Source organism: Neolamprologus multifasciatus, chromosome 15 (assembly GCF_963576455.1).
Source record: "Neolamprologus multifasciatus chromosome 15, fNeoMul1.2, whole genome shotgun sequence".
Lineage (NCBI taxonomy): Eukaryota > Metazoa > Chordata > Actinopteri > Cichliformes > Cichlidae > Neolamprologus > Neolamprologus multifasciatus.
Genome location: NC_140453.1, coordinates 39,897,403 through 39,910,587, shown reverse-complemented (window position 1 = coordinate 39,910,587; position 13,185 = coordinate 39,897,403). Strand labels below are relative to the sequence as shown.

General features: G+C 41.8%; 1 protein-coding gene and 3 long non-coding RNA genes across 12 annotated transcripts in view; 2 read left to right on the top strand and 2 right to left on the bottom strand.

The window, feature by feature from the left end:
- The window catches only part of LOC146502758 (uncharacterized), a 453,186-nt gene that overhangs the window by 220,283 nt on the left and 219,718 nt on the right, over positions 1-13,185 (bottom strand). The gene's annotated exons all lie outside the window — the stretch shown is intronic.
- The window catches only part of cnih3 (cornichon family AMPA receptor auxiliary protein 3), a 122,121-nt gene that overhangs the window by 82,720 nt on the left and 26,216 nt on the right, over positions 1-13,185 (top strand). For all 9 annotated transcript variants that reach the window (XM_085133007.1, XM_085133005.1, XM_085133006.1 and 6 more), the window contains exon 4: positions 10,780-10,892. In XM_085133007.1, coding sequence (XP_084989133.1) covers positions 10,780-10,892 — 113 coding nt within the window. The remainder of the gene's footprint in view (positions 1-10,779; positions 10,893-13,185) is intronic.
- LOC146502762 (uncharacterized) overlaps positions 3,022-13,185 on the bottom strand; it is a 146,408-nt gene continuing 136,244 nt past the window's right edge. Inside the window, exon 3 of the long non-coding RNA XR_014869372.1 lies at positions 3,022-3,079. This is a non-coding gene — a long non-coding RNA (uncharacterized LOC146502762). The remainder of the gene's footprint in view (positions 3,080-13,185) is intronic.
- LOC146502766 (uncharacterized) lies at positions 3,077-10,164 on the top strand. Its single transcript, XR_014869378.1, has 2 exons — positions 3,077-7,679; positions 9,569-10,164. It is a non-coding gene; the product is annotated as an uncharacterized LOC146502766 (long non-coding RNA).

Below are 13,185 nucleotides of genomic sequence, written 5' to 3'. Positions count from 1 at the left end.
ACCACATCAAAGTCCAGTCAGTGAGTAAATCCCCGCATTGAAGTGCACTGTTCTGTGTGCTTTCAGACAGTCTGCTCAGCATAGTCAGGCGGGTGACAAACTAGGCGTCAGCATGACTGAGGTGATATGAAGAGTGGTGATACTTGCTCAGCTTCATCGTTTCCCTCTCGTTCTCATGTCTTTTATCCTCTGATTTATTTCCCTTATTAGCTGTGAGTGTTGCTCTGTGATTTGGCATTCTTACCCTGCATCCCTCAGTGGGACTGCCTGAAAAGACACATTTTCTAAAAGCTGTTGTGAGCGAGCACACTCCATGGCAGGTGGCCTCACTAATTGGACAAGGAGAGGTTGAGGGCGAGTTTGAGACAGCCCTGACAGGCTCCACTTGGGTTCTGAAAGAAGCGTGGGCAGGAGTTTGCATTTACCACATTGGATGGCAAAATGCAGTAAGGCGTCTGGGAGCTATTTGCCTCAGTGTAGGGGTAATGAGAGGGGAAAGGCGCCTGTAAGAAAATAGGCTGTTTTCCGGACAAAGTGACAGTGGATGGAAATACAATGGATGGAGACACAAGATGAATGTGTTTCTTACAAATGTCCACTCTAATATAATGACATCATGAGGTCTTATTAAGGCCCTGGGCCACCACATTGTATCAGAGCAGAGTTTCAGCTTCTTTCCACCTTGTCATGGTTTCTCCAAGTTTCTTAAACCAGAGAAGAGCAGCTCGCCATTCTTCCCAAAGATATTTGGTAATTTGATGTGAACAGTGAACTCATCTTCCCAAAATCCTCCATAGGTGTTTTGATTCATTCTCATCAAAGCATTTACTGACACTTGTACCCTGGGAATGGGTGCCATTTTAAGAGACCACTCCCAATCAGAATAGTAATGATTCATCACAGGATAAAGGTCATTGATTAGTATTGATTTGCAGTAATACTTACTTCTAAGAGGACAAGTACAATACAGAAAATAATGCAGAAATAAACAGCTGGTATCCTCACCCTCCATCTCTGGGGGTGAGGATACCTGGACCCGGGGTATAGACTATGTTTGGGGAGTGTGATTGTGTGTACATGTCCATTTACGTTTATTCCTACGTTGGGTGAGTGCTGAGTGTTTGTATATGTGTGCATGAGGGTGGGAATGCATGTCTGTGTCTGTGTGTGCCTGTTTGTCTGTGTCTATATGTCAGGTCGGGTCTTAGACTCCACCTCTCTGGGAACTCCCAGGCCCCCCAAAGTGTGGAGGCCTATCTCCCCTCACCACACTCCCTGCCGGTGACTGATGCCCTCAGGGGTCGGTGCATTGTTGGTTCTTGGTGTCCGGGGCTGGGCGCTCAGGTCATGTGCCAGCTCACTCCCGGTGGCTACTTGGCGGGGCCTGGCGCCTGCTGCTCGGTCAGGCCTCTTCCGGGGCGCGGGGGGCCCTCGGGCCTCCGGCCTCTGTGTCTGCGGCTCGGTTCACTCTGGCACAGCTGGCTGCCGGCGGAGCCGGCGGGCACGCCGGTGCAGCCCCCTCTAGCTTCTGCCCGGTGGCTACTGGGTGACCCCTCGTCTGGGGATCCTCAGCCCTTCCCATGAAGGTGGCACGGATGCCCCTCCGGTGGTCCTCCTTGGGCTCTTGCACTCTGGGGCCTCTGGATGTCTGGGGCCTGGATCTCCTCCATGCCTGCTTCATGCCCTGGGGGACGGGGCTATGGCTCTCTACATCCTCTAGCAGACCATTACATGGGGAAACCATTTGAATACAAGCGCGCCGATCCACACAGGTGTGCACATGGGTGTTCACTGTTCGTAGACTTAAATCACACCTTTCTTGGCTGCTATTTCAAAGCACATTGTGCGCTGTCTGTCCTGCGTGCTGCACAACAACATTCAATATTTAGTATTTACTGCTGTTTACACTTAGCTAGATTAATGCGATGGTGTTGTGTATAGTATGTTGCATTGTTTTGTTTTTTTTGCTTGTTTTCTATTCTTTTTCTCTCAACAGGTGATCCCGGAGATATTTTTTCTTCCCCCCTTTCTCACTGTCCCTCTCCCCTTCTGTTTTTCTTTTCCTTCCTCTTTCTTTCTCCCTTTCCTATCCCTCACTCATGTCTGTCCCGTCTGTAACAACTGAAAATAAAATAAATAATAAAAACAAAGGTCGATCAAATGGACCAATACGGCAATGCCATGATGATCCATTTGGCAAAATAAATCCATTGGGTATCCTTGTTGGTCTTCAGACAACAATTCTGATGGCTAAAGAACCAAATGGGACAGGCGAAAAAAAAAAAAAAAAAAAAAAAAAAAAGAAATAAACAGCTGGAGCGATGGCAAGAACTACCACTACCACCTTTGCTGTAATACTCATATCACAACCTACAACATAGTTTATCACCACAACTAAGTAGTGGTGTTCAGTCAAGTGGTGTCTTTACGAAAAGTTGTTCATGTGCTGGAAAGTTAATAAATAAAATCCAATTGTTTCCCCTTTTTCAATTTAACATTAGCATTTGGTGGCCAGCGTGTTAACTTTCCCCTGGTTTTTAGGTCCTCATTTTTAGGTCTGTTACTAATTAGCTAACATAAACTAATGTAAGTCTATTGACCACAATCAACCAACTAACACACTGATATAAGATGTTTTAAAAACTTTAAGCCCTTATATCCTAAATCCAGCTCCACAGACAGAGTTTCATCACTGTTAGTTTTTGAGAGCAGGGCTCCATGATGTAACTTTGCCTTTATACATGTAGTGTTTCACGTCCACTTTAAAGCTTTACAAAAAAAACCCCGCTAACTGTGATTATTTCTATGACATTTTTCTATCATTCTTTTTTAATCCCTTGATTCTTTTACACAATCAATATAACACAAGGGTCGGCAACCCTGGGCATGCGTGCCACAGCTGGCACGCGTGCCCAGGGTTGCCAACTGGGTTTACTGATGGCACGCACAACACGCAGTGAATTAATCTGAGAAGGTGCATTAAAAAATAAATGGCCAGTGGTGCATATCGCAAATTAGCTCGCATAGACACATTAGTTGTGCCGCTTCTTAATGACGGTATCTTAGCTAACAACCCCAACTACCACATTCAACTTGTAATTGGCTAAAAATAACAGCCTACCGATGAGAGGGATGTTGCTAGCTGGCAGTTTTTTCAAGCGACGTTGAAATTTCTACATTCCGGCCTTCAAATGCTTCAGGAGCCGTCCACTCAGCGCAGCATCAGCACCACGGAAATACACGGATACATCCGTAGACTCGAGACTGATCAAACCAGAAAGCTTTAATGAGCAGCTGGGTTTGTCTCACATTAACTGGCTGGACAAAGAGGACATCAGAATGCAGCTGATTGAACTGAAAAGCTCAACTCTGTGGGGGTCAAAGTTTGCAGAACTATGAACGCAGCTGGAATCCATAGCTGTGCGTGTTCATGGAGCTTGTATTTTCACCTGCTGGACATCACTACCTGATAAGTTTAACTGTCTTCAGAACATTGCAGAGGCCTTATTGACAGTACTTGGCTCTACATATCTGTGTGAGCAGATTTTCTCTCACATGAGTGTCCTCAGGTAGCCGTCTGAATGCTGGACACTCGGAGACCTGTGTTTCTGAGTGGGAGACCAGAAATCACATTAACACGTGTGTCTCTGTATTAACAGACATGCCATATTGGCCCAGTTTATTTTTCTTGTCATTGTTGTGAGGAGACCATAAATAGCATTTGCATGTTGCTGTTATGGAGTTCTTGTTATGGATAAAAAGGTGTCTTTTTTTGTTTCAGAATAGCTGATAATTATTCACCGATAGCTGCCAACATCTGCGAACAAATATAATTCTATAAAGTTGTTCTATATAGTGTGTAACTGTTAATATAGATCGTTATTAAATGTATTGCTAATGCAATCATATGGCACATTGACTTCTGAGGAAATTTTAGATGGCACTCATCATCAGAAAGGTTGCCTACCCCTGATATAACACATTCTTTTTTCGTGGCAATTTAACCAGTTTTCTTGTGGTTCAGCGACTGACACCTACAGAGAAAGCATGCTAAATCCTCTTTATGTATAGCTACATAGATAAATAGATAACTGTCGCTTTGATACTAGAAAAAATGTGATCAATCTGAGTTAATTTAGATCATCCTCATCTTATGTTTTTACAAGTATGTGAGGGATACTGGAGCTAAGGATAACTTTGAGAAATGAAAATCACATGGTTTATAATTATACATTCTGGGGGAGGTTTAGCTGAGTGGTAACTCCAAGGAGTGTAATTTCTGATGCAACTCTATAAAGCTGTTTTTAAACTTTCTAAATATGATGTAAATGCTGCAGCAAATTATGATGAATTCTTGACATACTAATTCAATCCAATGCAGTAGCTTTGCATATACATAGATATTCTATGTATGTATATGTAAATATAGAAAAAAAACTTCGAAACCAGTGGGTGGCATCATGATGGCTAAGCATTTTGAACCTTGACATTTTCTGTTGGGTTTTATTTGGCGCTATAAGCAGCCTTATTAGTAGCAGTGGGTGGATTTATCAGTGAACTCTAGGGAGCTTGACTAACAAGCTTGCTAGTGCAATCATTCATAAATGGTACAGTTGCAGTGCGCTGTCAACAAACACTTGCTAAATTGTTGCTTAATAGGAACTGCTAAAATACTACGATAGCATTCTCGCACACTGCAGCATAAATGTATTGGACAGGTTAGCAGCTCCAGTTAGTGGAAGGTGAGGCCTAGCAAACAGCTAGCAGCTAGTTTCCTGTTTAAGGACACCTGTGAAATAAAGTGTCTACACCCTGAACTCCAGTAATACAAGAAAAAAAAATCAATCAACATACAACATATTAAATTCAATTCAATTCAATTCAATTTTATTTATATAGCGCCAAATCACAACAAAAGTCGCCTCAAGGTTGACATGAAAGGCAACTTCCAATATCCAGGCTAAACAAGACTACAAACGTGCTTTTTTTATGCTGTAAACATTTTGAAATGGGAATCCATGGTGACTGACTCACTATTGGTGACAGCTTCAAGTGGCAATCAGAAGAAGTGCAATCCTTGGCAGCTCCACAATGGCTTCATGTTTCAGCCCTGGAGACTGATGCTTGGTTGGACATGTGTTACAGGGGTGTTGTTTCCTACCAATGGTAATGTCATATATTTCATCTTTAACTTGTGCCTGTCACAGCAATAAACATGTTTGTGCATTTATGTATCCATTCAGTGTCATAGCACAAATGTCAAGAGTGCTCTCTGCTCGGTGTGGAGGAAGCTCTACAAAGTGTTCACATGGGGTAAAATCTAGAGCCCCATGTGAAGACTGACAAATGATGGATCAGATGGTTGTAAGGGTGGCCTCTGGGCTCCACAGCTAGAGAAACAGATCTCCCGTCCCTGCCAGGCAGTCCCAGATGGGTTTTCAGTCAACACATACACAGACACACAGAGCTTCAGAAAGATATAGTTTGATACCCATTAGCATGTAATTTGATTGCATATGCTCCAACACACACATTTTTTTATATGTGCTTGTGAAGACATCCGATGGCTGATGAATAATGTGTTCTCAAGCGTACCCTAATGTTAACCATCACAACTCTAAATCTGAACATGTCTGTGAAGGTTCTCAGTCATCCAGGTCATCGTAGTCAAAGGAGCTTGCAAAGAAAAGCGTCTGGACTTCTTTAAGTTACTTGAAGACGTTTCACCTCTCATCCGAGAAGCTTCTTCAGTTCTAAGGTCAAATGGTGGAGAGTCCCAGATATAAACCTAGTGGGAGTATCCCCCCACAGAGGGACCTCGCCTGAGCCAAGGTGTGAAACTGGGTGTGGGTCCCAATCAGCCAGAGTTTCGGGTGAGTTCATTGTGAAACCTGGCCCCACCTTATCATGCGAATTCCTGAGGTCAGATGGCCCAGGATGTGAGTGGGCGTTAAGGCGTCTGGGAAGGGATCTCAAAACTGGATTATAGATGGCAGAGAGTTGGTGTCGTAAACCACCGCCTCTGTTCAAAGATGGTCGCTCACAGTGGACATAGATGGCTTCTTTCACTCCTCTTTCAAACCATCTGTCCTCTCTGTCCAAAATGTGAACATTGGCATCCTCGAAAGAGTGACCTTTATCCTTAAGATGCAGATGGACAGCTGAGTCTTGTCCTGTGGAGGTGGCTTTTCTGTGTTGTGCCATGCGCTTGTGAAGTGACTGTTTGGTCTCTCCAATGTAGAAGTCTGGGCATTCCTCGCTGCACTGTACAGCATAAAAAATCTGAACCCTAATTCTAAACAAGACTCAACCCTTGAATAGCAGTCTGGGTGCATAGCGAACACAAAAATGGTGGCAATAGTCTTGATTTTTTTTTTCAATTCAATTCAGTTTTATTTAAACAGCACTGAATCACAACATCAGTTGCCTCAAGGCACTTTATATTGTAAGGTAGACCCTACAATAATATATATACAGAGAGTGAGCAAGCACTTCGGCGACAGAGGGAAGGAAAAACTCCCTCTGTGATATGGGTCAGTGTGTAGTTCATAATCCTCACTGAGGCATACAAACAAACTCTTTCTGTATTGTGAACACATTCACTGAATGCAAATTAATCACAGCAGAGTTGCCAACACTTTATAATGGGTTTAATAATTATCGCTATTTGCATTTCTCGTTATTTTTCTGCATTTCCATTCTGATCCATGAAATAAATTATAACGCTGTAACAGATTCATGTATGTGGTTGCAATAATGGCAATCTCAGTAGTAAGCTCTATGCACTTATGATTGTGAAAAAGCAGAAGCTACCATCACAGCAGGAAGCTCCACAGAGTTGTCATTGCTTCCCTTTCTGGCATTGGCCCAGAGGGGATTTCTGTCTCTGGCTGGAATTGAACCAAATACCTTTTACTTGTAATGCAAATGGGTAAACCACTATACTATGTGGTCACCAAGTTGGATGTGACAGCACACAATAAAAAAAATAGCAGTTTATTACGATGACAAATTCCTAAACAGCTGTTCATACAAATATGGCTGACTCCTCAGCTGACCTTGACTGAATAGTTTGTGATCAGACCATTTGATTTAACTCTTTTGTTTGTCTGAATGCCCATTTGTAAGAATGTAAACAGATGCTGCAGTGCCTGGTTGTTGTTGTTTTTTTCAGCTGTAGACGTTAGAAGGTCAACTAAATGTGTGTTGTCACCTGAAACAATTTTTGTGCAGTTTTTTAAGAAGGTATGATGTCGCCACTTTAGCAGCCAACAGGGTGTTCTAGTAAGAAAAAGGAATTAAAAACAAACAGACCAAAGAAAAGACTTGTTCACACTATCATGGCTACTGGTTTCTAGTGGGATTCCCCCAGTAGAAAAATCTGAGTTTTATACTTAGTAGCCAACCTTCTCCAGAAAGAGAGCTCTTTCTTAAGTTTGATCCCAAACAAATCTTCCAGCATGTAGAAGGCCCTCCTGATGTTACCTGTAGTTTTCCTCTTGTGGTCAAATTCCTGTTTGCCCAGATATTTACACATTTGTACGCACAAAAAAAACCATTTAAATACCTTTGAGAGTATTCAGAATTACACATAATATATTTTATACATTTGTTCGTCTGAGTTTACTCTTGTTTTACAATTTTGCGACCAGTGTCACGCCATTAAACAAGGCCTTTAGGTACTAGGGGTGCAACAATACTCGTATCGATATTGAACCGTTCGATACAGTGCTTTCGGTTCGGTACGCATATGTATTGAACAATACAAAATTTTTAATTTATTTTATCAACTTTCCTTCTGACGGTGTTGTCTGTGTTGAGCGCTCAGTGGATCTGCGCTCGACAGTGCAGCCTAGGCGGAGTAGTTGAACGCAGATTCACTGAGCACAGGGCAAGCTAGCGAGACAGAAGTTAAGCTCTCCTTGCAACATGGCAAATTGAACCTCCCCCACCCTCATTCAGATCTGGCGTTTGGAACTATTTTGGTTTTCATGTGAAGTATGACCCTGAAGGTAAGCGGCTCATGGACTAAAGTAAAACAGTATGTTGGATGTGCCAGCAATGCTCAATTACATGGGTGGGAACTAGTGTGTTAGCGCAGTTAGCTCGTTAACGTGTTGGCCGTCCAGCCCTGCAGGAGGCGATCCGCAGTAGCTCGTTAACGGAGATTTGCCGTGTTGTGGCTAACCTCATTTCAGATTAACGCTGACAGCACTAGTGAGAACTCAACGAGTATGACTGCACATTTACGCTGACATCATTCTAGTGCAAAGACAAGTGGAAGCTGAGAAAAACAACAAGCACGCATGCTACAAACTTTACCGGAGTCATTTAGACAGCCGTTAGCACATGATTCTCCTTATGGAGACCTGATATGTTTAATATGCTGCTGAGAATATAGCCCAGAAGAAGCGTATAGTATAGTTTTTATTTTGGAAAGAGCCATTTCTCTGTAATAAATTCTCTTTTCCAAAGATGAGTGATTCCTCAATCAGATACAGGGCTCACAAAATCGCTAGCCCGATGTCCGGGGCTAGCGATTTTTCGGGCTACCAAAATCTATCTCTGCCCTGCCCGTTGGTCTATCGTAGGAAGGAAAAATATATGTCAATGCTTTTGCATTCTTTCGGAAATGTAGCTGGGTAATGTCATTGGCATCGGTGAGCCACTGTCAATATGTGACATACATATGTGAAATCGCGTTTGAATTTGCGCTTGTTTTTTGCTTTCACTTTGCAATCGCCAAACTGTGTATAGAGAGCGACAGCACTGAGTGGTGAGTGATGATAATTTGCGCACCAATTCCTCTGACATCATCTTATCAATCGTTAGCTTACTATGCAAACATGACAAGTGAAATCTCCCGCAGCAAGCTTAAACATGTGAGAGGTTGATCGCAGAGAATCGCTGAGCGTTATGTGAGTGCGTGTAAAAGCAGCAGGATATATATTTTAGTTCTGCTGAGCCAAATAAGACAGGTCAGGGTGAAGAAGTGACAGCCAAAGAAAAGCTTACCACAAAACGGAAAAGTTATAACAAATTAGACTATAAGGCAAAAAGAAAGAGCAGCTTTATGGTTTCATGGACAAAAGAATTTCTGTGGCTGCAATATGACGAGCTAAATAACCAGGGCTGCACATAAGTGGTCCGCAGGTGCGTATTCGCTGTCAAAATAAAAAACGTGCACAAGATAAGAAGTTGCAACGCATGTTTGCATACATAAGATTTTCTGGAGAGGACAGACATTTGTTTAGAACTCTTAAAGATGTCGAAGAAGCTCCTTTAAGCAATTACTTTGGTGTTCCTCCACCTCCAAAGAAATGTCAGAAGGAGTCCGAACCACAAAAGAAGCTGTATTCTCGGAAAAGTGGTTGCAGGAGGTGAGGTGGCTTCAAACAAATGATGAACGCACAGAGATTTGGTGCAGAATGTGCCGTGAAAATTTAATAAATGACAAATTAAAAAGGCATGAACATCTCTTTTTGTATCGAAAAAATATCGAACCGTGACACCAAAGTATCGAACCGAACCGAACCGTGAATTTTGTGTATCGTTGCACCCCTATTAGGTACATTAAAATCCTTTTAAACATTGAGAGAACAGGAAAAAAGTTTTAAGTGCTTAGTTTTCCTGCGTGTCTTCTGCGCTGATGGATTGTGTTTATACTGTCATGTGTGCTGTCAACCAACATGAATTAAGGATTTGAACAAGAGGGCTGCTGTTCAGCTCAGTGTCACTCTTTGTATTTTAATACGTTGTTATCCCAGGTGGGAGCGGAGTGTGTGTGTGTCTGTGTTGTTGTCAATGTACAACATGAATGCTGCCTTGGCATGTGCATTGTGCATTGTGTGGAGCATCCCTTCCCAATGTGTGAACTCAAATCGATATATTTAGGTTTTGTCTTAGCAGTATATTTCTGGTCTCCTGCAATTAAAGAGCTATTCAATGGAAATGTGTTTCTCCTTTATTAGGAAACATCTGAATAATGCATCCTGAACACTGCCTCTTTATGGCAGCGTACTGAGCAATGTTCAAGGCCAGGCGGTTTTGAATTCATCGCCCTGTATGCTGTTAAATATACATGAAAAGTGAAGTGGCTTTCTTTGTGAATTATATTTCGTAAAGTGGTAAAAAGCTGCCACTGATTTCAGTGGACAAAAATACTGAGTATTCAGGTGTTCACAGGGATTTGCATGACAAGCAATTTTAGCCATGCTGGTTGCACGCCAACTCCTTTGGCAGGCAAATATATATCTGTTTAGTTTGACCTAAAGTAACTTAAGTAACTGAACCACAAAAAGCAAAGGATAAATAAAGATACTTTGACAAGTTAATATTTAAAAGGAAATTTATATGTATTTTAATATTTAACAATTATGACAATAACAATAACAACGAAGCTCTGCCATCAATATGAAATAACCATTATGACGCAAAGCTCTCCGTATTATGAATTGGGGCATTTGGCCATTTGAATTGCATATAAGCAGATTTTTAATGGGTAAATATATGTTGGGTAAGGGTTTAAATGCTAACAATGAAGTGTTTTCCTGCACTGTTGGGAATTAAAATGATAATGTGGCATCTGCTCACCAACTGCCATTGTGTTTAATTAAATATAGTTCTGGACTATCACTCAGTCCTTGTCTTAAAGCAAATGCCACTCACCCAATATCTGATAACAATGGTCCCAAATAATGCAACAAGGAGACATAAGCCTGCTGAAAAGGTCTTTAACTTTAGCAATCGATTTTTCTCCTATTTCTCTCTGTCCTGTAGCTGGTGCTGCCAGAGTACTCCATCCATGTGTTGTTCTGCATCATGTTCCTGTGTGCTCAGGAGTGGCTGACTGTGGGCCTCAACATTCCCCTGCTCTTCTACAACACGTGGAGGTAACTATCCAATCCATCGTCCTGTGTGTATCTGTGTGAATGTGTACACTTTGCCCTGATTTTTCAGATGGCATCTTATTGGCTAAGGTTGTTTTGACCCAAAGACATTTGCATTAAAAGATGAGGCTTATGATTCAGATATTTTATTTTATTTATAAGAAAATCTGTTAGCAAAAGAATTTTTCACCTAACATATACAATATATGTAGCCAGACATTAATGTTTTATTTCAGCACTATTTGAAGTGAATCCCTTATCCCGCTGTTATAAATACTTACTACTGCACAATATATGTATAAATCCTGAGATGGAAACAGTTACCAACAGATGTACTTTTTCTGTCATTTGAGCAAAATTTCTCTGTAAACTACTTATAGCGAGCCTTTAAAGAGAACTAAATAAATGATAACTGTATTGCGCAATAGTGGCAATACAACATGAATAAAAATGCTACTTAATGCTATAAACCTCTTTTATGTTAATGCACAATTTTCAACCATTGCTTAAGAAGAAGTCTTATAGTTTACTACTTTAATTCTAGAACCCTATTTTCTGTCTGGATGTACTCAAAGTACTTCTCTGTACATGTCTTTGTGAAGCATTTGGGCAGTTTTAAATCTCCTATCTAACGAATGTCATAAGATCTATAACTTTGCTTTAATGGTCACCAGGGATATTAAAAAAAATACATATACCGGGTTTTCAAAACCTGACTGCTTATTAACAGCTCAGTACAGAGTGCCAGTTCATCCTACCAGAGCCAAATAAATGCCATGCAAATTCACATTACGAATACATTTATCCAAGAAAAATTTAAAGTAAACTTACCTCTTATTATTATGGTAAGGGGTGATAGCAAGTAGATGTGGCCTTGACCACACAGTTAAAACTACCTTGAACCACAACTCCATTACCCCAAAAATCTTAAACAACAGTCAAACAGTTAACAATGATCTGAAACCAAATCGTGTTCTGTTGTTTGACTTTTGTGGTAATCACAGTCTGTCTATAATGAACGCCACATTCAAAAATAAGAGTATTCATAAGTGCACGTGGCACCAGGAGAACCTAAGCTTAAGGTTAATGATCGAGTTTGTAATTGTATTGTCAGATCTTCACACATATGTTCTAGACACGTGAGTGAAGAGAGGAGCAGAGGTGTCAGCTGCAGGGGAGAATACTGGACAGGACTGACACATCCAGATGTGAATAGTGAGGATGTGCTGGGCCCGGTCCGCAGGATCTTCAACTTCCACCTCTGATAGAACTTTGAAAGCATTCTGACAGAGGCTTGGTACGTTGAGTCTGAATGGACCATCTTCAGCACCTCTATTGCAGAGGTGACTTGAGGCCGTATGTTATGCTCCATGTTTTGGCTGTAATTTCCAGATGGTGAACACTGGAGGTGAAGAGAGCTGTCAAGCTGGAGAAGTGGTCCTGTTGAGCATGGCAACTTATGTGATTCCAGAGTGCAGCTCAAGGCAAAAACTCCAGTTAGGCACTAGCTCAGGGAAGGGGAAGGAGCTCCCTATCCACATTGTATACAGTAGGAATGGGACTCTGCTAACCTCAACCTCAAGAACATAGTCAAATGATTGAAGAAATACTTTGAGCATCTCTTCAATCCCACTGGCACTACTTCGTAGTGGAAGCAGAGTGTGGAGACGAAGAAGCTGATTCACCCTTCACTGGAGGTGAAGTCACTGATGCAGTTAATCAACTCCTTGGTGGATGAACTCCTGAGGTGAATGAGATTAACCCTGAGTTTCTCAAGGCTCTGGATGTTGTGAACTGTCAGGGTGGACACCCCTCTGCAACACTGTGTGAATGGTGCCTCTGGATTGGCAGACTGAGGTGGTGGTTCCCCTCTTCAAGAAGGGGGATTGGAGAACATGTTTCAACTTTAAGTGTATCATACTTCTCAGCTTGACTGGGAAAGTCTATGCTAGGGTACAGGTGAGGAGAGTCCATCTGTTAGTTGAACCAGCAATTCTGGAAGAACAATGCATGCTGGTCATTAAACACTGCACTAGTTCTTCATCCTGTGTAGGATATTTCAGGGTGCTTAGGAGTTTCCCTAACCAGTTTATATGTGTTTTGTGGAGAATGCATAAAACTGTGTCCCCCATGGTGTCCTGAGGGAGTCACAGGAGTATGGCTACAGGCTAGCTGATCCCTGTTCAACCATGGCCAGAGCTATAGCTGTATTGCCAGCAATAATTTGGACTGCTGGAAATTGGACTGCTCTCTGTCACTAATTCTATTCATAATTTCTGTGTATGGAACTTCTAAA